The sequence below is a fragment of the Semicossyphus pulcher genome, unplaced genomic scaffold (assembly GCF_022749685.1).
Source record: "Semicossyphus pulcher isolate SPU_LCO1_2020_fin unplaced genomic scaffold, fSemPul1.0.p SCAF_4, whole genome shotgun sequence".
Lineage (NCBI taxonomy): Eukaryota > Metazoa > Chordata > Actinopteri > Labriformes > Labridae > Semicossyphus > Semicossyphus pulcher.
In genome coordinates, this window is record NW_027211715.1 from 19,905,881 (window position 1) to 19,926,981 (window position 21,101).

Genomic DNA, 21,101 nt, shown 5'->3' on the forward strand with positions numbered 1-21,101 from the left:
TACAGGTATAAGCGGAGATGGAGGGAAGACTCTAACCTGTCTCTCTGCTTTCCTCACATATTGGGAGGTGAGAGAGAGAGAGACAGAAAGAGAGAGGGGTGGAGAGAGTGAGAGAGAACAACAGAGCTGACACAGACACAGGTGGGAGGATTGACAGGAAGACTGACAAGTTTGAGTGGCAGGGGGTCTGGGTCAGGTTTCAGATGTCACTAGTGATGTTTACAGGACGGGTTTATACAACAGCGGTAGCTCTGATTTGTGTGTACTAGTCTGAGAGAAACCTTACCTCTCTTTGACCTCCCTGTCCTGAAGAGTGAACTTGCTGCTGCCGCTGCTGCTCCCCTACAGCTCCGAGCATTAGCCATCCATCTTCACGAGTGCTTATTTGATTAGACTGGGCACTAATGATTGATTAAATCACAGGCTAGAAAGAGCAGGGCTTGTTAGGACAGGGGCAGCTAGAGTTCAGCCAAGTAGATTGAAAATTACAAATACTGCAGCAGCTTAATGTGTAGCGATGTTGCTAATGCTTCGCATAGAATTGGTGATTTGCTGTCAGTTGTTTTCACTTGCTCTCGCGCGCTGCTGTAGTGTTTCATGAGATAATTTCTCAGTAGAAAAGTAGAAGTCCCTCAACAATTGGTTTTGATTTCCCCTCACAAGCCACGCCGTCTCGCGGCATTGGCATAATTGTGCAATCTCTTCCGAATCCCTAATTACGTCTGTCTCGTTTGGATAATAATCACGGGATCCTTTTACACTCTGTGTCCTCTCTTCTCCCCCTCTCTCTACCTCTTTTAAATGTTCCCTTTTTCCGTTCAGTGATGTACTGTGAGAGTTTGCTGTCAAGTTTCAGTTCATACGAGCCTAATTAACGCCCCTGTTCAGGCTCATTTGGTCAAAGAATACAGAAAACCCAGAGTTTTTCCTTTACCCCCCGCCCCCCTTTCGGCGCATTCAAAGCAATTCATTCAACTGTCACTGCAGGAGCTCGCGATGCAGAACCAATTACCTCGGCCCCTCGGAGTTGAGATTGATCGCTTTTTTTTTCTCGTCTCTTCCCTCCCCAACCTTTAAATAGTATAAAAAAAAACAGGGTAAACTAAATAAGGGTGGAGAAAGGTCTCAGCGTCACCTTTTTGTTTTGAGTCCGTAATTGGGCATAAATGTCAGAACATTGTAAGCTCACTTCAGGTTGCTGCCTTTAATGTGCTCATTTTTATGAAGGGGCGGGGGTGGAATTGAGTGGCGTAATGGCCTTAACAACATTATTATGTCTGCCTGTCCCTCTGCAGAGAATTAACCATTTCCCTGGCATGGGCGAAATCTGCCGGAAAGACTGCCTAGCAAGAAACATGTCCAAGTAAGTTTTCCGTCTCTCTTTACGCATAAAATACTTAGCTGCACTTTTGGTTTAGATGTGCAAAAATAAGAGCATAAAAGCAAACAATGGGAAATAAAATACGAAGTGCAACTTAGAAGAACAAATATAAGACTCCTCCTGATGATTCTAAAAGTCTAAAATGCTGCTTTAGAGAAAGTTAACAATCAACAAACACTTTTGTTTCTCCAGAATGATCAAGTGCCAGCCTCAAGAGTACAGCTTCATACCCAAAACGTGGATCTTCCCGGCCGAGTACACTCAGTTCCAGAACTACGTCAAGGAGCTGCGCAGGAAACGCAAGCAAAAGACCTTTATCGTCAAACCTGCCAACGGAGCCATGGGTCACGGGTAGGTCAGATTCTAGGACGTGTCCCGGAGTCGCCTAACACATGACGATAAGAGTGAGGATGAGAGAGAGGGAGGGTTACTGAAGCAGATAGTGAAAGCAAAATAGTGAGTGAATGGACGAGGAAATTAGCAGTGGACGAGCACAACAAAACAAGGTCTGTGACCCTGACATGTGTGTCTGTGGAAAAAGTATTATGTCTGGGATTGTAGCTGAGAGGGTGTGGTGATTCTCATTGTTGGCCTCATTGTCCTCGATGGTCACACTCTCCATAAATCAGAGGTTATCGCTGCCAGTGGAGGGGACACACACACATACACACACGTGGTCCCTGGCAGTTACAGTCCTTTCTTCCCCGAAGGTCTCTGCATGTGATTATTGGAATCCTTTATGAGGCAGCATCAGCAGAGACCAGTCAGAGAAGAAAATGGACCAAGATGGCTGCTGCAGGGGGACTCTGTCTCTCAATGGCATCTCTTTATCAAAAGATGAGCAGGCTGTTGTAGCTCAATGCATATTTCATACTCGCAGTCCCATGAGGTGACAGTTTCTATCGCGAGTCAGCATCCAACCCTGTTTTTTTACCTAACTACAAATACTTGGGAATGGTTTATAAAGTTCTTAAGCAATCAAATGTAAAATTACGACACATAAAACTCCTGTGGGGAAGCTTCAACTGTCTTCTGCCACAGTGTAAAAGAAACTGAAAATGATAAGCTTGGTTAAGCGTGTGGGTCGGTATTGATCTTAAAGCTCCTTTGCTCTGAGGAGAGTCTGTCCAGCTGCTTCGGTCATCTAGTAAAAGCCTCCCTGGCTCTTGGAAGAGTTCCAGGTGTAACTTGCTGGGGGGCAGATCCCAGCACAGAGGTAGGACTCCCCGCAGGGATTGCGTCTACTTCCCTGGAGGAAAGAGCAAGGATATAGTTTAGGAAGCTCCCTGGGGGATGCGGGGACGTTTGGGTGTCTCTAGTCAGAATCTGTGTCATCACAACACTGACCAGAAGAAGTGACACAAAGGACATTAACATACACACATTAACATGTGGTAAACAACACCTTTAACTGCCTCTTAAATAGGCCTTTTAACTGGTTCTAACCTTTTGTGTAGGAGCCAGACCAACTCATTTGAAAGTCACAGAGCTTTATATTCAGCTATAATTTGAGCTGTGTCGATCTCATGGACAAAAATAGTAATAAAATGTAAAAACAGCAAGTTCATAGGTCCAAGTTTTGTACGAATAATTCTGTTACATGAGATAAGACATAAACCAGACGACAAGCCAACATTGAATATTGTGATTTGGCTAAAACACTGAGTCCTCTGAAATTGTTTGTTTTCTGCTTCGCACGTCGCTCTCCTGAGCTCTTCATAATACATCGAGACCGCTCAGATTGTGAAACATTTATTAATTATTCTTTTTGACTCCGTCTTCTTTGAAAAATGTGATCCCTCATGTGCACGTATGAAGACACACTTTGGAGTGCATTCATCACCAGCGCCAATAGGTGGAGATATTGAAGTACAAATGGCTCGGTGGGCTTCACCTCTCCCTCTAATTCTCTTTGAATTTGTCCTTTCTGGTATAATGTGAGCATTACTTATAATCCGTGCTGCACTAAGCTCTTATTTATTAAAGAATAAAAGGCAGCAAAGGCTGAATTATTGCAATACATTAAGAATATGAAAGATGATGAGTTTAGCTCGTCCACTCGACGGCGGGCGGCTCACAAGATTAGATTTTTCTCTTATTTTTTTGCATGGTGTGACGCGGCAGGAAATTAAGTTATATCTACCCCCTGTAATTTATTTTTCCGTCGGCCGACTAAATGAAGTTATTGTTTGTGTCTGAAGCGCAGCTTGTTATAAGGGAAACAAAATAAAAGCGCGTGCAGGGCTTAAAAAGGCGAGATCCCCTCTGGTGCCAAATTAAATAGGCAGGGGAGAGTGGGCCGTGATTATCTGACACCCCGGCTCATCAATCATGTCGTCTTCTCCTCAGCTACTCCTCCTTGACTAACTAACACTGTTAACCCTGTCCTCATCATTCAGCCTGCTGTCTGAATGTGAGGCGGGCCCCTCGAAGCTCCCATCAACTTCTCCCTGTTCTTTTCTGTGATAGGCAGGTCAGTGAAGCGCTTGTCTACAATGCGGTAGTATTTTAGTTGTCAGTTGAAAATTTGATAAAGCTGAAAATAACAACAGCGTTATACAAAGGTAGGTCTACATGCTGCTAAACTGAGACCTTGTTCAACCTCAACCCTTGCCTTAATTCTCTCTCATCAACAATGCTCCAGTCTTTGTTTATTACAGTTAACCAAGCAGCTGAATTCTTTGGCTAAAACATAGACTGCAGTTTTCCCAAACTACTGTATGTTGATCCTGTGCACGCCGACATGCAGAGCAGAGCCGTGTTTGCTCCCCGGAGACCTGGTGCCACAATATCTCAAAAGCTCAAACTGTACTTTCTGAAACAATCAAGTCTTTACTTGGTGGTCAAACACTGTGTTTGTGTGTGTGTTGTGCCTGCTTGCTTGCCTAATGGAGCCCTCCAGCCTGTGTATGTAAGCAATTTAGGCCAAGTCTGCCTTAACTATGAGTGATGGTGATATAGGTCAGTTGTGATGCTTGTACATAGTGGGATATTGTTTAAAACCAACCCCTCACCCTTCCTGCTCGTATACATACACCCACACACAAACGGAAAAGAAATACACGCCTTCACATGCACAAACTTTTGAAATGATTGCCCCTAACCCTCGCGTGCACAGCCACATGGATGCACATGGACTAACACAACTCATTCTTGAGTCCAGCTAGCAATGGCCTGCATACTATAAGGCCTGAGTGCCAGTGACATGAGACCAAAGCAAATGAATTAGAGTGCAGGCTGAGACTGAGCGCCATGTCTGCTCCTATTAACCTGCCCACAGCTAAAGGAGCCTGCTACGGGATTTGATGAGTGGCGTTCGGTTTTAGAAAATCACAATGTTCTCCAGATGCTCGAGTTTCGCTCGGACAAACCCACATTTGTGTTTTACCTTTTGGACATTTATTTTTCAGAAGTTTTATTTAGATGGCCAGGTTAAGAACACATCATTTTTGGAACATTAAATGAGCCTCAGAGCCAAACAGCTTTTCTTACTCAAACCAGACCTGAGGCATGCTAAGCACGCTCATTTACATATGTTTTCAGTGAGGGCTCTGTAGCAGCGGAAGGTCATAGGAGTACCATCTGGGCTCTGACCCTTTCACTGCAAAAGGCTCATGGGATGCACAGTGCGGACATACAGTATCTACTGATTGTACGTCTTCTTCTTTGCCCTGAAAAACAGAAGCAGGAAAAGTTAATCTCGGGATGCGAGGACTGAAAGTATCGCTAAAAAGGGCAGACGTAGCACCCCAGAAATATGTCCCAACTTTTCCTGACGACTTAAAAATGAAATATTGCGTTAAAAACCATAAAATCTGTATACTGTTTGGTTCCATTTTTTTCCCTTCTACACGTATAAGACAGTGCCAATGTCATCAGTCATGTTCATGGTGCCTGCTAAGCTCCCATCTATCATTTTTCTAATTATCTTTTTTGTCTTTACTACGCCATATTTTATTATGACGGTGACGACACCCCAATTTCCCCCCCAAGGATTAATAAAGTTTCTCTGTGTTCAGGATCTCGCTTATCCGTAACTGTGAGAAGCTGCCAGCCCAGGAGCACTTTATCGTCCAGGAGTATCTGGACAAGCCCTTCCTGATGGAGGGCTACAAGTTTGACCTGCGCATCTACATCCTCGTGACTTCCTGCGACCCTCTTCGCATTTTTCTCTACAACGACGGCCTGGTTCGCATGGGCACGGAGAAGTACCATGCACCCAGTGAGGCCAACCTGGTGAGTCACAGATGAGACTTTTTACTGATATCAATGATTTATAGTATTTTACAAAGCAGAGTCACTAAGTGTTTCACAGAAGCTGAACATGGATGTGGACAACACACACACACACTGGTGTAGACACATACCATGCAACTATAGCAATAGAAGGGGTGGGCAAGGGTGCTTGACTACTTGTTTGGAGATTTTCATTTAAATAAATGTCTGTTCAGTCACTATCACATAATGAGGTAACACAATGGTGATTGAGCCTATGGCCCACTGATGAAAGCCTTTGCATTTCCAGTATGTAGTGTTATTACAGACTGGGTGTCCGTGGCGACATTCGTGGAAAAAAACACAAGCGGCGCCCAGTTAGTGACGTGTTTTCCATCAGCCAGCAGTGGTTGGTCTGCCAGAGAGGGTAGGCGGAGCTAAGCGGCTGCTTTTCCGGTCTCCAGTGTTGCGAGTAAACAGTAATCTGCTATGGCTGAACAAACAAAGAAAAGATCGATGACTACAGATACAACTTCAAAAATAAGTGAAAATCCAAAGACAAAGAAATAAATTATGCTCAGTTGAAGGCAAACAGTCTAAAAAGGAAAGCGATCGTCAGCAAGGAAAATCAAGAGTTACAACTGTGACAACCGAAACCAACCGTGGATCTGTGTGCGTAGGAAGTGTACTCCCGCAATTACGTTTATCGCCCCTGGGTGGCGCCAAAGAGAGCGAAACTGAAATCTTCGGGATTATATCTTTAATTAGATGTATTATAATTAGAAAAGTTTTGGATGGGATGCAGTGATTTAACTTTTTTTAATAAATACCTGAAGATATCTGTAAAGCAAAAATTATAAATCTATGCAGCTGCTGATCACCTTTAAAGCTTTTAGTCACACATCAATCAATGGAAATTTACAGGCAAAATAGCAACCAGCAGCCATAAGAGTGGTGTCTGAAGGTGTTTTAACAAGGTAAACGAAATGACTTGGGTTTCCTGGGTTTGGAGATCTGCTGCCTTTAAATAAGAAGAAGCAGAAGATTTCCATGTGCTAGTGCATGCTCCATGTATGCAGCGGCAATATGATGTTGGCAAACCAGTGCCTCCTTTTATGAGTACCTGAGTACTCTATGATAATTAGAAATGACTACTCGAGTCTGGAGATAATTTAAAAAGCCCATCTCTAAACATGCAGGAATCTTTATCTGCGCACGACTTGTGCAGAAGGCAATTTTTGTGGTCAAAAAGACACCGCATGCAGACACAGTCGTCGTCCATTCACACATATACACAGTCAACAGTGCACAAATGCAGACCATTATAAGGCATAAATTGTGCATACACACGCACACACACAATATGTGCAGGCGTACTGTATGCACACAGCTGAGTGTAAACGTCCACATGCCAGATGTCTCCTGTAATATCAAGCTGCACATATTTGCCTGGAGGTTCTGCACCTGCTGAAGCACAGTCTGTTGCTGATGATGGGATGTACGCACACACACTCGCGGCTTCCTATCAAGCGTGATGCTTATCTACAATATGAACACACGCGCGCATAGACAAGCCGGACCCCTCCTGTGACACCACTGTGTATTGTCTTACCAGTGTGTGACACATGATGGAGTGAGTCATGCCGTGGAGATGGATGTTCAATCCCACAGAGAGTGGCTCCCAGACAGATATCAGGGGCTGGAGGGGGCCTGCAAGCCACAGCGTTATTACCATGTAGCTTAAGGACAAGGATGTATTGTCTTCAGAAGTGAGCTATAGTGTTTAAAGAGAGGGATACATCAAGGGTTACACAATGGCTGTAGTCAGCCACTCAATGAGGCAGTTTAGCCATGCACTGTGGGGACTGTTGGGCGCTATGGCTCTGACTATCTTATCTCTGAATGCTTGAGCAATTGGTGTGAACTCAACACTCATTATCAGTAGGTCCCATAAGATCATCACCTAGGAACCATTAAGATATAACATTGATTATTCCCATATAGCACAGCAATGTACCATCTCCTATCTCTAATTATTTACAGGGGACTAGATTGTGATGTTCTGACTTCCTTTTCTTTCTATACGAATAACTTTGTAGAAAACGCTTTACCTTGCAGTATAGTTATTTCCTCTGTGGGGATAAATGCATGCATATCCTTGAAGATATGCTATGATGATGATAATAATCATCAGTGTCAAAGGTATAATTACACTTATAAGAACAGCCAAAGGTACCATAAGCTAAGACACTATGTATTTAAAAAAGTCATTGCATTCACTATGGCAGTGCCACCCCCCCTGTGCTTCAGTGGAGTTATTTGCAGCCCGAGTATTAGATTAAAGTTGTGCTGGATAACTTTAAAGGTGTGAATGCATCTAACTGGGAGTGTGGAGCAGGCACAAAAAAAAAGCTTAATTTTGTCATCTGCTCAATAAATAAAGGAAATCAGAGGAAAGTAGAAGAGAATGACTTTCATCCAACAACAAACAAAACGTGCCATCTGGTGCAAATATGATCGGCTGTTGCTATGACATTCGATTTTTAATGTTTTCAGAGCTTACAAAAGACGTTTACTCCTTTACAAGTACATCACAGACCTTTGACTCTCTAATCTACTACATCTGGTGGTGCTATCATTAGATATGCTGTATTTTTTATGAATATAGTTCTATACTATATTATAAGCCTTGTTTGAGCTGGTTTTGTTTGATCATTTCAGTGATGAATCGGCCTCTACAATTGTGCCTATTTCTCTCATATCTGTGTTCCTATGTAAAAGCTAGTTCTTATGCTGCTATCAAATAAATTAAAGCTAGAAATCTAGAGACACGTGTACACATGCACATGACAACGAATAAGGCCTTCCTTTCTCCTCGTTCTGTCTGCAGAGCCAGCTCTACATGCATCTGACCAACTACTCAGTCAACAAACACAACGAGAACTTCGAGCGAGACGAGACGGTGGACAAAGGCAGCAAGAGGTCCATCAGCTGGTTCACCGAGTTCCTCCGCATTAACGACTACGACGTGTCCAAGTTCTGGGGAGACGTCTCTGTACGTGGGTTGTCCACCCAAACACACACACAGCAACACAGTTACACGCGGACATATGTGCGGCGGATGTGTACAAAAGCGAGTATGATAATAGAACGCGCCGCGAAGGCAAACAACACATGCGTACATCCTGTAGTGTAATCTGAAAGCGTGCGCTCATATACACACGATCTCTTGCTACCAGGCAACACACGTCACACACAACACACGAGCGGACCAGGGAATGTTTGATATGATTTGTTATGACAGTGATTCAGTGAGCTTCAGAGCTTTGTTTAACTCTAGGAAGAGCTCAGTGAAAACATCATTCCTGGAGGGTGAGCTCTTCCTGTCTGGCACCGCTCTCAGCTCATCCAAACACCTTTACCTTCCTTGTTTTCTTTCTCCAAAGTCTTTTTGGACGATTCGTTTACCTCCTGGACCTGTTTTATATCTCTTCTACCCATTACATTATATGTCCCTACTTTAACCTTTTGTTCCTCTGACTTTAGTCTTTAAGTTTGGATGGTTCCTCATTGCTTGTGCACTTCACAGCGTTCAAAATCAAATCCCATTGGTTGTTAAACTCCTCAAGGCAATCTTTCACTTTCACTTTTCTTTATGCTAATGTTAAACAAAGTGGCTTTTAAGACAATCGAATGTGTTGAGGCCGGGGCTTAATGTTCGTGTTTAGTTAATGCTTTCTTTTCTTTACACTCCTCTCTTTTCAGTCTCTCCATGTGTTACATTTTTCAAGGTGTCAAAGTCCTAGTTTTTTTTCACGTCTGCTTCTTTTTCTCTCATCTTTCTTGTCCCTCTCTAACACACCAGAGTGTCAACTTCTGACTCAGCCAGACCATCCTCCTCCTCTCTTTGCTCTCTCACCATTTTTCTTCCTTCAGAAGTTGCACCACTTTGGTGTTAGTGCTGTCCGTTTTGCACTCACACACTGCGTTTTGTTTCAATTTTTTTTTGCTCTCTCCTCTTTTCATCTCTCTTCTTACATTTTGTACCCATACAGACCTAGCAGGCTGCCCTGACTCTTCCCGCCAACGGTCACGGTCAGAGAGTCAGAGAGTCTGTTTGCCCAAAGATTGTCTGTGGGGGTTAAAAGTGTCGTGTAGGGTTTTTCTTTCATGTGAGTCGCTGACATCTCTTTCATATTGAGGTGTTATTGATGTGCTGTAAGGGGCAGAGTGTCCAAGGTTTGACCAGAGCTTCTTTATGTGGGTGTAATTTTGAGAGCAGTGCCTGACTACAAATGGTCTAGTTATGTAGTCCAGGGCCAGACCGTCGTCCCCCTCTTCTGCACCCAGCAGGCAGACTGGACTCGGCAAACTGCCGGCCAGAAGAACTGTGCGGGGCTGGAGTAGGGAAGGGAAGCTTTGCATGAAAGTATGTGTGTCAGAGAGTAAAATTAAGTAGTTTGAATTTGTATGCTCAGATGTGAGTCTACCTTTAGAGTGATGTGCGTGGTCCTTTTTATGGTCAGTGATGAGGTCTATAAACTATTTGGTGGACATGCAGAAAGTATGAAGGCGAGAGTTTTTATGGCCAAAAATTTTGCAAGTGATAATCTTTTAGACTGTATAAAAAGATGGACGACATGACAGCTCCGTAAAACTGAATCCAAAACATTTTGAGCGCCCCCTGCTGACTGGCTGCAGTATAGGTCATAAAGCCCGCCTCCTCCATGTTAACAGATGAGACAAAAGTCAAACTATAAAATCAGAATACACATCAAATAAATGTTTCTCAAACATGTTTTCTATCATTATAGTTAGTCCTTATCATGCTGATTTATGTCCAAGTGTTCATTTTTGTGACAAATTTATTTTTAATTATTCATTTATTATTTTAGTTATTTGATGCTGTGAAAAGGATGATTGACAGCTCTGTTGACAAATCCGGCTCCTGCAGCCAATCTGTTCTGGATCAGCAGAGTAGAGGAGGAACGGCGAGAGGAGACGTAACTAAAACAATCACTACAGCCATTGAAGTTTTATACCTGTGAACGTCTGCTTCAGACCAACACAAGAAGCTGTTCTGCTGTCATTTAAGGTTAGCAGAAGTGGCTACAGTGGCTCCACCCACCGATCTCTACTGCGCAAGATGGCAGCGCCCGTGACGGGGGCTATTTTGGCTTAAATTTCGTACAATGAGAGCAGATGGAGACGTTGATCTTGGTACTTCAGTAGATAACCATTTAAGATACATGTTCAGAAAATAGGTTTGAATAGTGCTCGTGCTTGCATTTATAAAGACAGAATGAAATAATCCAAATAAATGCTGATATTAACCAGGTAATGTCTCCAATTGTTTTTTGGCAATGAGTGTAGTTAGACACCTGCTACAATTTCACCTCAAACTGCACTTAATCCTGCCTGTAGTTCAACTATTGTTTCAGTTTTACCATTTTGAAAATGAACCAAACAACCTCACAAACAACCAGGGCATCTTGTGTTCTCTACAATGAACATAAAAGGAGAAGTGTTGCTTTAAAACAGGGATGAAATTATTAAAAAAGCTCAAATGAATAACAAAAATAACAATAATATTAATGCAGGTGAAAAAAAACGATAAGAGGCTTATAGAACCATATAAACCCAAAGCTAACAAAACACAGGCACACAGTGCTATGGCAGTGGCCAGAGCTGGGGGCTCAGGATAAGGAGGGAGGTGATGGGGGAAGGGACAACGACACACACACACATATATAGAAGCCAGTGCTGGGGACTTGGGGCATAAACGGTGGAAGTGGGAGCAGGTGTTTGTGCTGGGCAGCCTGTGGGTAGGACGGGTGGATGGATGGACAGATGGATGGAGGTGTGTGAGCGACAGACAGATAGAACAGGGCAGAGGGGGGGGCGCTGAGGTCTTATCAGGCCAGGGCCAGACCACCATGCCCCCTCTCCTGCACCCAGCAGTCAGACTGTACAGGGCAAACTGCAGGCCAGCCTCTCTGTTTGGGGCTGGCCTGGTTAGGGGGAAGCTTTGGGCAAGAGTGTGTATTTGTGTGTGTGTCGGAGTGAGCGTGTTTACCCCAGTTGCACAGTTGGAGTAGGCAGGCAGGTAGCAACCGGCAAACATACGAGCAAACACACACACAACTTGACCACAGGCTGGGAGCCACTAGCCACACAGATGGACCACCGTCAACATTGGTGAGAGTCTGTGTGTGTGTGCGTGTGTGTGTGTGTGTGCCAGTAACACTCTCTACTTCTCTTCAGCTTTTAAACTGGATCCTATTTTTTTAAAGGCATGTCTGTAGTATGTGTCACTCCTTTTCCAGAGTTTTGTCCTAAATCAAAAGTATGTTTCTGCAGTTTTAACCTACAACTAGAGCGGGACTGCTAATTGGACCCTTTTCAGTTTTAGAAAACCTTTAATCAGCCACTCTAAAAATTGCAGCCTTTGGCTATGTAGGATAAATGAAACCCAAAAAAAAAGCCAAAGTGTGTGTTCTCTTTGTCAGCTCAGATGGTGATCTCTCTTTGTGTGTGTGTGTGTGTCCTGCCAGGAGCTGGTGGTGAAGACGTTAATAGTGGCTGAGCCCCACGTGCTGCATGCCTATCGCATGTGTCGCCCCGGACAGCCACCAGGGAGCGACAGCGTCTGCTTTGAGGTCCTCGGCTTCGACATCATCCTGGACCGCAAACTGAAACCCTGGCTACTGGAGGTACGGCTCTCAGTGTGTGTGTGTGTGTGTGTGTGTGGTGTTTATGTGGTGTGTGTTTTTTTTTGAACAGGTATAAGTGTGTTTTAATTTCTGCTGGCCTTTTTGGCATAAACTGAATTTTCTATTTAAATTTGCATGCATTATTTAAAGGCACAGTTTAATCTATGAATTTTTTGTAATTGTTTGAATGTACTTTTTTTATTTATTCCCACCATTATTATTTTTTGCAAATTCCTGAACATAATGATAAATAAAAAAAAAACAGCAGGAGATTCATTCTGTGATTTATGATTTTATGTGAAGGTGTGTATGTGTGTGTCAGAAAAAAGCAGGGCTGCCCTCTGTGGAGCCTCACCTGTCTCTGCTGCTACCAAAGTGACAGCGGCTCCTAAACTGAAGTAATGTGGCATCAGCAGGAGAGAGGGAGACGTTGCCCAACACTGACAGAAAGCATAAACACACGCTGATTTTGCTTACACGCTCTCGTCCCTGGTGCACAGAAACACAGAGAAACACCCACGCAGTCTCGAGTATGTATTTATGCACCTCCGCACACTAGGACACGCACACGACCGCAAACACACACACGCAATTACATGCATGTGTGCATTCATACACACCCACGCATACAAATAGAAATGTCTGCGTGTCTATAGGATGAGACAAAGATGCTTCTTCCTCGTGCGAAGGCGCGCACACACTTGCAGGGTATGAAAATATAGGTCAGGACGGCAGGTTGACTAACAAGACACCCACCCCTTATTCTCTCAGTGTCAGTCTCTCAAGTGTCACTCATCCAGGAGATGGAGACGAGCTCAGAGTCCACTCCAGGATTTCTATCTCACCGTTCTGATGTCAGCCAGTCAGTTGCAGCGTGACCTAAATCCTTTAACCCAAAGTGGCTGCGCGCCTCTTTCCCCCCCTTTCCCACAAATTGACTCAAGGATGGAGAATGCCTCTGGGATAAGTGTTTGTTTTTACCCATCATGCCAACCCAAAATAAATCTTGTGATTTCCAAAAAGCCTCTGATTTGAAGAAAAAAAGTTTGATATTTGAAAGTTGCTGTTTTTCTGAAGAGTCATCGTGGAATTGGGCTGTTATAATTACCCTACCTGACTCTGTCTTTGCGGCTGAGCGGCTGCATTACATGACAAAAAGATGTACAAGTGAGAGCAAAGGGATGGCGTTCCTTTTGACTGCTGGAGCACTGTGACGGCGTGTCTGTTTCACGTGCGTGTGCGCGCATATGTGTGTAAAAATGTGTATGAGACATGGCAAACAGCCGTGAATGCAGTTGTTCCACTCCAGCAGTAATGATCCCCCCTGTGCTACCAGCAGCTCTCTATAACTCTCATCAATTAACATCCTACGCACACACACACACACACACACACACACACACACAACCCTGCTTCTCTTTCACGCAACATTTACAGCAACAATCATTTATTTCCAAAATTCAGCTGATTAGTCAGGGGATAGTTGCAAGCATAGAGGCCCCTTCTCAAATCCTCACTGCGTACGCTGTCAAGCCTGAAAATAACTTTATTACCACAAGCTCGTCGACGTTCGTTCCCATTCAGCAGGGACGCAACACGCAGCCAGGCCCAAAGGCTGCATGCCACAAACGGTACCCCATGGCAAGCCCTCAGGTCCAAACTTAATTTTTCAGCAGATCACTTTGCAACACTTTGTGGTAAATTGAATCTATTTCACTCCATTTCACCATTTTAGATTTTCTAATTCTGTCGCCCTCCCTGAGTCCCAGAACAGTAAAAATTGTGTCAGCGATGGAAACACAATCGTAGTCTCACAGGTTTGTTTTGAATCCGCGGACTTCAGCTCTCAGGTTTCCTTTCGGTGTCACTGTGAATTACGCTTGCCACGCCTCGTTGGGGCTTTACCCAGACTGCTGTTCCCGACACTGTCTTCCTCTCTTACTCTTTAAAACGTCAGAGTCGGTTGTCGGACGTGCAAACTCCCAGGCAGGAAATGAAAGTTCAACCTGTGTAAACTCAAAGCCAGTCGGATACCTGAAAGCTAGATGGTATCATATATAAGGAACTGTCAACTGACATTAGTCCTGCCCCATTGTATTTGTATTTTTGTCTGCCGTGGCTGGCGAAGAAAAAGGAACATGATTTCCCCTCACATCCTCCAATTACTCCAGCAGAGAAAGCCACTGTGTTTTTTCTCCTTTGGACAAGGTATTCAAAATAGTGCAACTCCAAACGCCCCTGATTAGGCGACATGTTTGCCTCTATCTTGCCATTGTAAGAAGGCCTCTGTGCAAGATACAATACACCCGCTCTTTGTAAGCAGAACAGCACAAAGAGAAATCATTGCAAATATACTGATAAGGAATACGGATACTCAAGAGAGCCAACCCGCAGACCAGCGCACACCTGCTAAATAGCTTGTCACAGGGGTGGAAACAGAGAAGGCAGGAGTGATGCTTCTCAAACCGAGGCCAGGCATCAAACGGGCGCATTGTGCTCCGAGCAAGTATAGAAAGAGGAGAAGTGAAGGTAAAAAAAGGGAGAGACAGGCTTTTGTGTGATGCTTATCTTAATTCAGCCGGGTTTTCAACACAAGTTTTACCTCCTATTGACATTCAAAACATCAGCGCTACATAGGCGCGCACACACATACACGCACGCTTGCTCAAATGGCGTAACCCGAGACGTTCACTTTCATTAAACCAGCCCAGACGGCATCTGTGTCTCGTATAGGGAAGGCGTTTCATTGAGCCGTGATCTTCGCTTGACACACACACAGTACATATTCCCACACGCACACACATGCTGGCTCCGTAGACTGTGGTTTGTATTGTCAGTGCCAAGGCTTTAAGAGTTACATTGAGTTTACTTTAAACGCACAAAAAGACAGAAGACTAGAAATTATTGATGCAGAAATGTGCATCAGTTTAGCTCGCTTTCTTTTGACGTAGGCTTTATTCATAAATTCTGCAAAAAAAGTGTGTAAAATTGGGGTGCGTGGGTCAAAGAGAAGCACGCATCTCCAAATCCAGAGTGAGTCATACGGAGTGCATTCACTCAATAGCAGAACACAGCGTCGAAGTAACATCCTTGCCCCTCTCATAAGTTTATCCATGGCCCATGTGATGTAAGCCGGCATGACAGATAATGTTAAAAAGATAAAATATTATTAGAGGTTTGGTGGGTGATGGGCGACGACAAGAGGAATATAAAAAACCCACACTTTAAAATGCACCACATATCGTACACACAACCTGGCAAAGAGCACTATTTATTGTACTCACAGCGTCCTGATTGGTTTCCATGTACCCGACACAAGGACGAGTGGATTTAGGCCCAGCCTCATTACAGGCTCTCGCTTGATTTTTTTGTTTTTCAAGTTGCCCACACGCAGAAGAGAAAAAAAAATCCCCAGCTGGTCAACTCTAAATAAAAAGAAACAAGTGTTTGTAGTGAGCATGAATAATTAGAAACCTGCCTGGTGCGTGTGAAGCTGTCTCTCCAGTGTCAGGCTGCAGGCAGCTCAAAGGCGGCTCGGCCTGCTTGTTAGGGCCACAGTCAGTGCGTGAGGGCTCTCATTTGTGTGTGTAAATGAATGTGAGGTAGTGTGCGAATCTGAATTGGATTTGAGCTGTCTACTATACATACTGTATGTGTGTTTGCCTGCTCTGTAAACATACATATGCGCTGTGGAAGCCCCTGCGTGCAGCCGCGGGTGTTTTTTAGCTCCCTGTGAGTGTTTGTGTGTCTGAATGTGAGGTCTTTGTCCCTCTGGGGATTGTCCTCTGTAGTGTGTATGTGTGTGGTTGGCCTGCCTACTGCTTACCAAACCAACTCCAGCCCACAGCCCGTCTTTTTATCCAGTTGAAGAAGCAAGGAGAAATCCTGCGGAAAACACACAAACGGACCAATTCAGCGAGAAAGAGAGGAGGAGGGAGCCTTGTTCGGCAACTTTCATGGTGCTTAACTTGTGACTGTTCAGTGTAAAGATGCCGTCGCACACGGGAGCATAGGCAGCTTGATTATTGATGGCTGCAACTTAACTACCATGTCCTCATCCATCTCTGCCCCGCTTTCTGCCCCTCCTGGACGGGTTGTGCGGAGTGATTGGCAGCTAATGAGGCAGGCATGGTTAGGTCAACCGTGGCACGGGTTTGTTTGTGTCTCAACGTGTTTGTGTGTGTCTGTGTGAGTGAATGGGCATTAAGACAACAGACCAACAGACTGCAGCTGGACCGCTCCCCCCAAGGGCGGTGATCTTCGCCCCTCCCCTTCCCCTCCCTTCACCCCTTCCTGCAACTTTCCTCTCGTTTCTGTTCTCCGTCCTCGATTGTTTCAAGATGAGTTTGGTTTCCCTGTCCGTTCCTCAGAGCCAACATAATCCAGACTTCCTTTCCTTTTGAATGCAAGTGTATATGTGTGTGTGTGTGTGTTTGTGTTGGGGGTGTGTTTGTTAGGAGTAATCTGCGCCGGCAAGTGTAAACAGATGCCACGATACACACGTACACAAAGAGACAAACATGGATGTGTTTTTTACGCCCTAACATCCCCAGCACACACAGACACACACTGCAAGGTAATTAAAACTGCTGAAAATACTTTTAATTTCCTGTGTGGAATAAATACGGCCTCTTTTTTTTTTATCTGTGCAGAATGAGATGTTGTTATAGCTTTTCATTAGAGTCTCAAGAGTGGCCCTTTAAAGCGTCAAAGTTTGAGAGGAAGGATTTAGAGGTTAGCCTGCCTTTCAGTGTTTTCTAACCCCTACAACAGCCAGGTGGCACATTATTGTGTATTCAGGGTGATTAAGGAGGAATTTACTTGCTACCTGTGCTCTCCAAATAAATTTCATCCCCTCATGATTGAATTTTGTCGGCTGAAAAATGAAAGAGGAGAATACAAACAGTTTGATATTCTCAATTATCTCTCAGGGTCTCTCTTGCACTCTTCCACCTTTCATTCCCCTTTTTGCCTTTGATTAATCTTTGGCACTCGGTACGACTCATTCTTATTTAAATGTCCATGGATCTCAGCTCTGAGGGCGGCGTCCTTCTCCCTGTGAACTCTAGGTGGCAGTAGTTACCTGCGAGCCGCTCTCAGGCTTATAAGAGGTTTATTAAAGAATAATTAGAATGATGTATGGGACTGTCTGTCTCCATCCACATCCATTTTCCCCCAACATGACTATTTCATGGAATAAGTATCAAATTAGGAGCGCGCGGGCCTCGTATGTGGGGCAGTTGAAAACACACCCCAACATTTAGTCATTTATCATGAGGCATGTATGGCAGCACCACTGACTGCTTGTGTGCGTCTGTGTTTTGGTGCATGCGTGTCACTGAGAGGGAAGATTTATATTGCATGTTTATGACTGACATATGGAAGCGCTGTGTGTGTGAGGGAGTGTAAAAGAAGATTTATACTCTCGCATATTTATGACTGACAGTTTAGGACCTTAGGTTTGTTTTGTTGATATACTCTTGCATGTTTTAAAGTTTGAAAATGAGGTTTGCCTGTGCGGCTGCATAGCAATGCTCCTGCACGCTTTTGTGGTGTGATTTTATCTCGTGTGTCTTCAAAAAGAACAAAAAAGCAACACTCCCTGCACCCTGCCTGCCAGTCACACAGGTCAAGCTGACCGGTGGCTAAGCTAAGCGCTGGCCCCGCACTCCCAGGACCTTTACCAGCAGCTCAGCATGCCCAGCTAGAGTTTCCCCGCGTCCGACTCCACCACTAAAAACGCCACAAAAAGAACAAAACAGTGATTGATAAGACGGCTGAAACAAGAGAGCGACTTAACATGGCGGCCAGCTGTCTGTCTTCTCTGTCGCTCTCCCTCTCTGCCTCCCTTTTCTCGTTCCACCATTGTACGGCAACAAACACTCCATTCTGACAGCGGTTGAACTGTGCCGATACCCTCGAGTGTGCGGGGCAGAATGGGAGGCTTGTCAAAGCAGTGGTTGTTTACACTCTGCCAGGAATAATAAGAGGGGGTCGTTTTTCTGAACCGATTAATCACGAGCGGCCCTTGCACTTGTTTGACGAGTATTCCAAGCGCAGAATAGATGTTGATGGGTGGAAGCAATTTGTCGTGGAGAAAAAAGCAGCTGATTGTTGTTGATGCATTGCTGCTGCTGTGTTATTAGGGTCGCTGTGACACAGCTGAGGCCACGAGCGCTACTGTTACATGCCCACTACATTTCTAACAAAGCGTGAGTCATGTAATCATTGTAAAGATTTTTTATTTACAGGGTTGATTCATAATTGAAATGATAATAATGACAGAGTTGGAATCGGTGCACTTCTCTCTAGGTGTGCGGAATAGCCAGTGGCTATGTTAATAATAGTGTTACTGTGAGGCTTGATTGTGCTATATGGCCATTACTTGAACAATAGACTTCCAGGGGGGCTAAAGATTAATACACTGAGCCTGCATCCAAAGCAGAGGCGAGGGAGAGTTTCCCACTTGGAAATTAATAAACTATATCAGATCAAATAAGGCATGTGAAATCTGCAGGTTGCAATTCCACCTCTCTTTTTTACTTAAAGGAGCAGTTCGCCCCTGGAAAAAGCCGCTGTCAGTCAAAGCTGGTGTTCTCTGTCATCGATAGAAGCAATAAGCTGTGGAGAACGTCGTACAAACAACTCGTGGTTTAGTCCATTCTACATTCCTACAACACCCACCGTGCATTGCGCCCCTCCCTCTGAAAGGAACGGCCCAGCGAGAGACGCTGGAGTGAAATGCTACCATTTTCCAGTCAAGGACATTGATCGCTGCAGGCAACAGCTCAGAGCGGTATAGAATCTGAAATATGACGAGAATATTCCTAAAAATACTTCAGGTCTGCAGTCTACATTTCAAACCTGATGATTTTGAACGAGACATGACAACGGGGGCGGGCGTCCTAGATTGAGCAAGTGTAGTTTAGCGAGCTCCCTGGCCTCCACCAGATGACATGTTTCACGTAGTCTGGCGGAGGTTTTCCAGGGCCCATTGGACGAGCAGGTAGCGTCCTCCAAATGCACAGAGCGAAATCGCATTTTTTTTCCAACCATAATGGCATTAGCTCCCCATAATAGCATGATAGGACTGAGGTTGAAAATCAGCGAACTGGCCCTTTAAGGCCCTGCTACAAGGATCAGTAGATGAATCTGGGTGAAGCTAAATGGATAGTTGGAAAAAATGTAATAATTTTTTTCACAACTGTGCTCATAAACTCTTGCAGGTTACTTGCGTGTCTCAGCCACACACCTCCAGGTGCAGGGATGAAAGAGTTACATGCTCTGTATCAGCTCTGTTAATGGTCCGCAGCCCCCCTCTCTGATCTTTGTGTGTTTAATTGGATGATCATAGGAGGATAAACCAGTCCTGTGAAAAATGACAGACCGATACGTTCTCTTCCTACATGCTCATTCTGCTGGTTTACGGAGTGATATTTGGGCTACGCTGATGCGATGCTGACGCTGAGACGAATCAAAGCACGAGTAAAAAGGAGTTCCTAATCTTTTCATCTGACATTTTTATTGAATGCGTCTTGGTGCAACCGAGGGCTTCTTTAAGGCCCTGCCAGAGTCACTTAAGGAAATCAGAGCGGGGGTTTCAGGAGCCTGCAGGGGTTCATTAGGACCAGACTGGTCCAACTTCCTCTGCCAGAGAGGAAAAAGGAGAACACGGGGAGAGAAGCGAATGAGAGAGGTAGAGAGACCAGAGAGCGAAGGCGGTCGGGGTGAGTGACCAGTCAGAAAATGGGGCGAGAGGCAGACTGAAAGAGAGTGGGAAGAGAAGCTAAGCAGAACGAGAGCACGACAGAAGGAAAGATTGAGAGGAAAGAGAGACAGTGAGTGCTGCGATGCCAGTCTACTCGGTGACAGCTTGACACCACAAATCAAACGAAGAAATGAAGACAAGTAACGAGACAACCGTCGGCAGGATCACTGCCAGTCTGGCTGTTACCTATAGGCTACAGCGCTCCAAAGCCATACTTTTCTCATTGTGCCTGTCATAGCGAGGAGCGCCCTAAATGAAAACAGACCTCTGCTCTTTTTCTTTTGTAGCCTTTTTTTAAGTTAGGTACTGTAGGTTGAAGTGGAGCTCTGTCCTCCTCAGCACACAGAGGGATGTATTGTTGACTTCAGTCTATTGAGTGAAAGACTTGGATAGGGTCCTTTTTTCCTCTTTACGCTGGAAGACATTCATCACCTGCCCTCCCTCCTTCTGATAAATGGTTCCTGTGTAGAAAAAAAAGTCGGTGCGAGAATGCACTTACAAAGGCACGCCCATATAAACCAACGACATGATGGTGTAGATTTAGTCTCTTTCTGTCCGTATTTGTGGATCTAAGCTGTGCAGTGGTCAAAAAGACGCTGCATGTAATGTGCAGAGAGGCTACATCTTTGGACACAACTTCATGTATTTAGATGTTATAGCTTCGTTTTACAACCATATCCATATGCTTGGTAGGAGTTAAGTTGTCTTGCAGAAGGACGATTTGGAGAAGCAGTGGATGTAGGGCAGAGCTTTACTGCCTCGCGTGAGCCTGCCAAGACAATCTTTCAGTAGTCACTGCTCTTTTTTTTCTTCGCGCTACCTGCCCCACGGCCGGCCACACAGCCGACGCTCTGCCTCTCTCTGTTCCAAGGAGCCTGGTTGTGATGTAAATAATATCTTACAGCACTGCTCCACATTCTGCCACACAGAAGTAAGCACCTTTGTGTCAGGATTAGTAATGGCCAGCTCACAAGAAGGGAAGAGAAAGAAGGATGGAGTTTCTGAGTGCTTCGCCTGCGAGCCT

The 21,101-nt window shown here is 44.7% G+C and overlaps 1 protein-coding gene across 2 annotated transcripts in view; it reads left to right on the plus strand.

The window, feature by feature from the left end:
* ttll7 (tubulin tyrosine ligase-like family, member 7) overlaps positions 1 to 21,101 on the plus strand; it is a 67,855-nt gene that overhangs the window by 5,232 nt on the left and 41,522 nt on the right. For both annotated transcript variants that reach the window (XM_069680569.1, XM_069680570.1), the window contains exons 4-8: positions 1,296 to 1,363; positions 1,574 to 1,732; positions 5,401 to 5,617; positions 8,487 to 8,651; positions 12,151 to 12,309. In XM_069680569.1, coding sequence (XP_069536670.1) covers positions 1,296 to 1,363; positions 1,574 to 1,732; positions 5,401 to 5,617; positions 8,487 to 8,651; positions 12,151 to 12,309 — 768 coding nt within the window. The remainder of the gene's footprint in view (positions 1 to 1,295; positions 1,364 to 1,573; positions 1,733 to 5,400; positions 5,618 to 8,486; positions 8,652 to 12,150; positions 12,310 to 21,101) is intronic.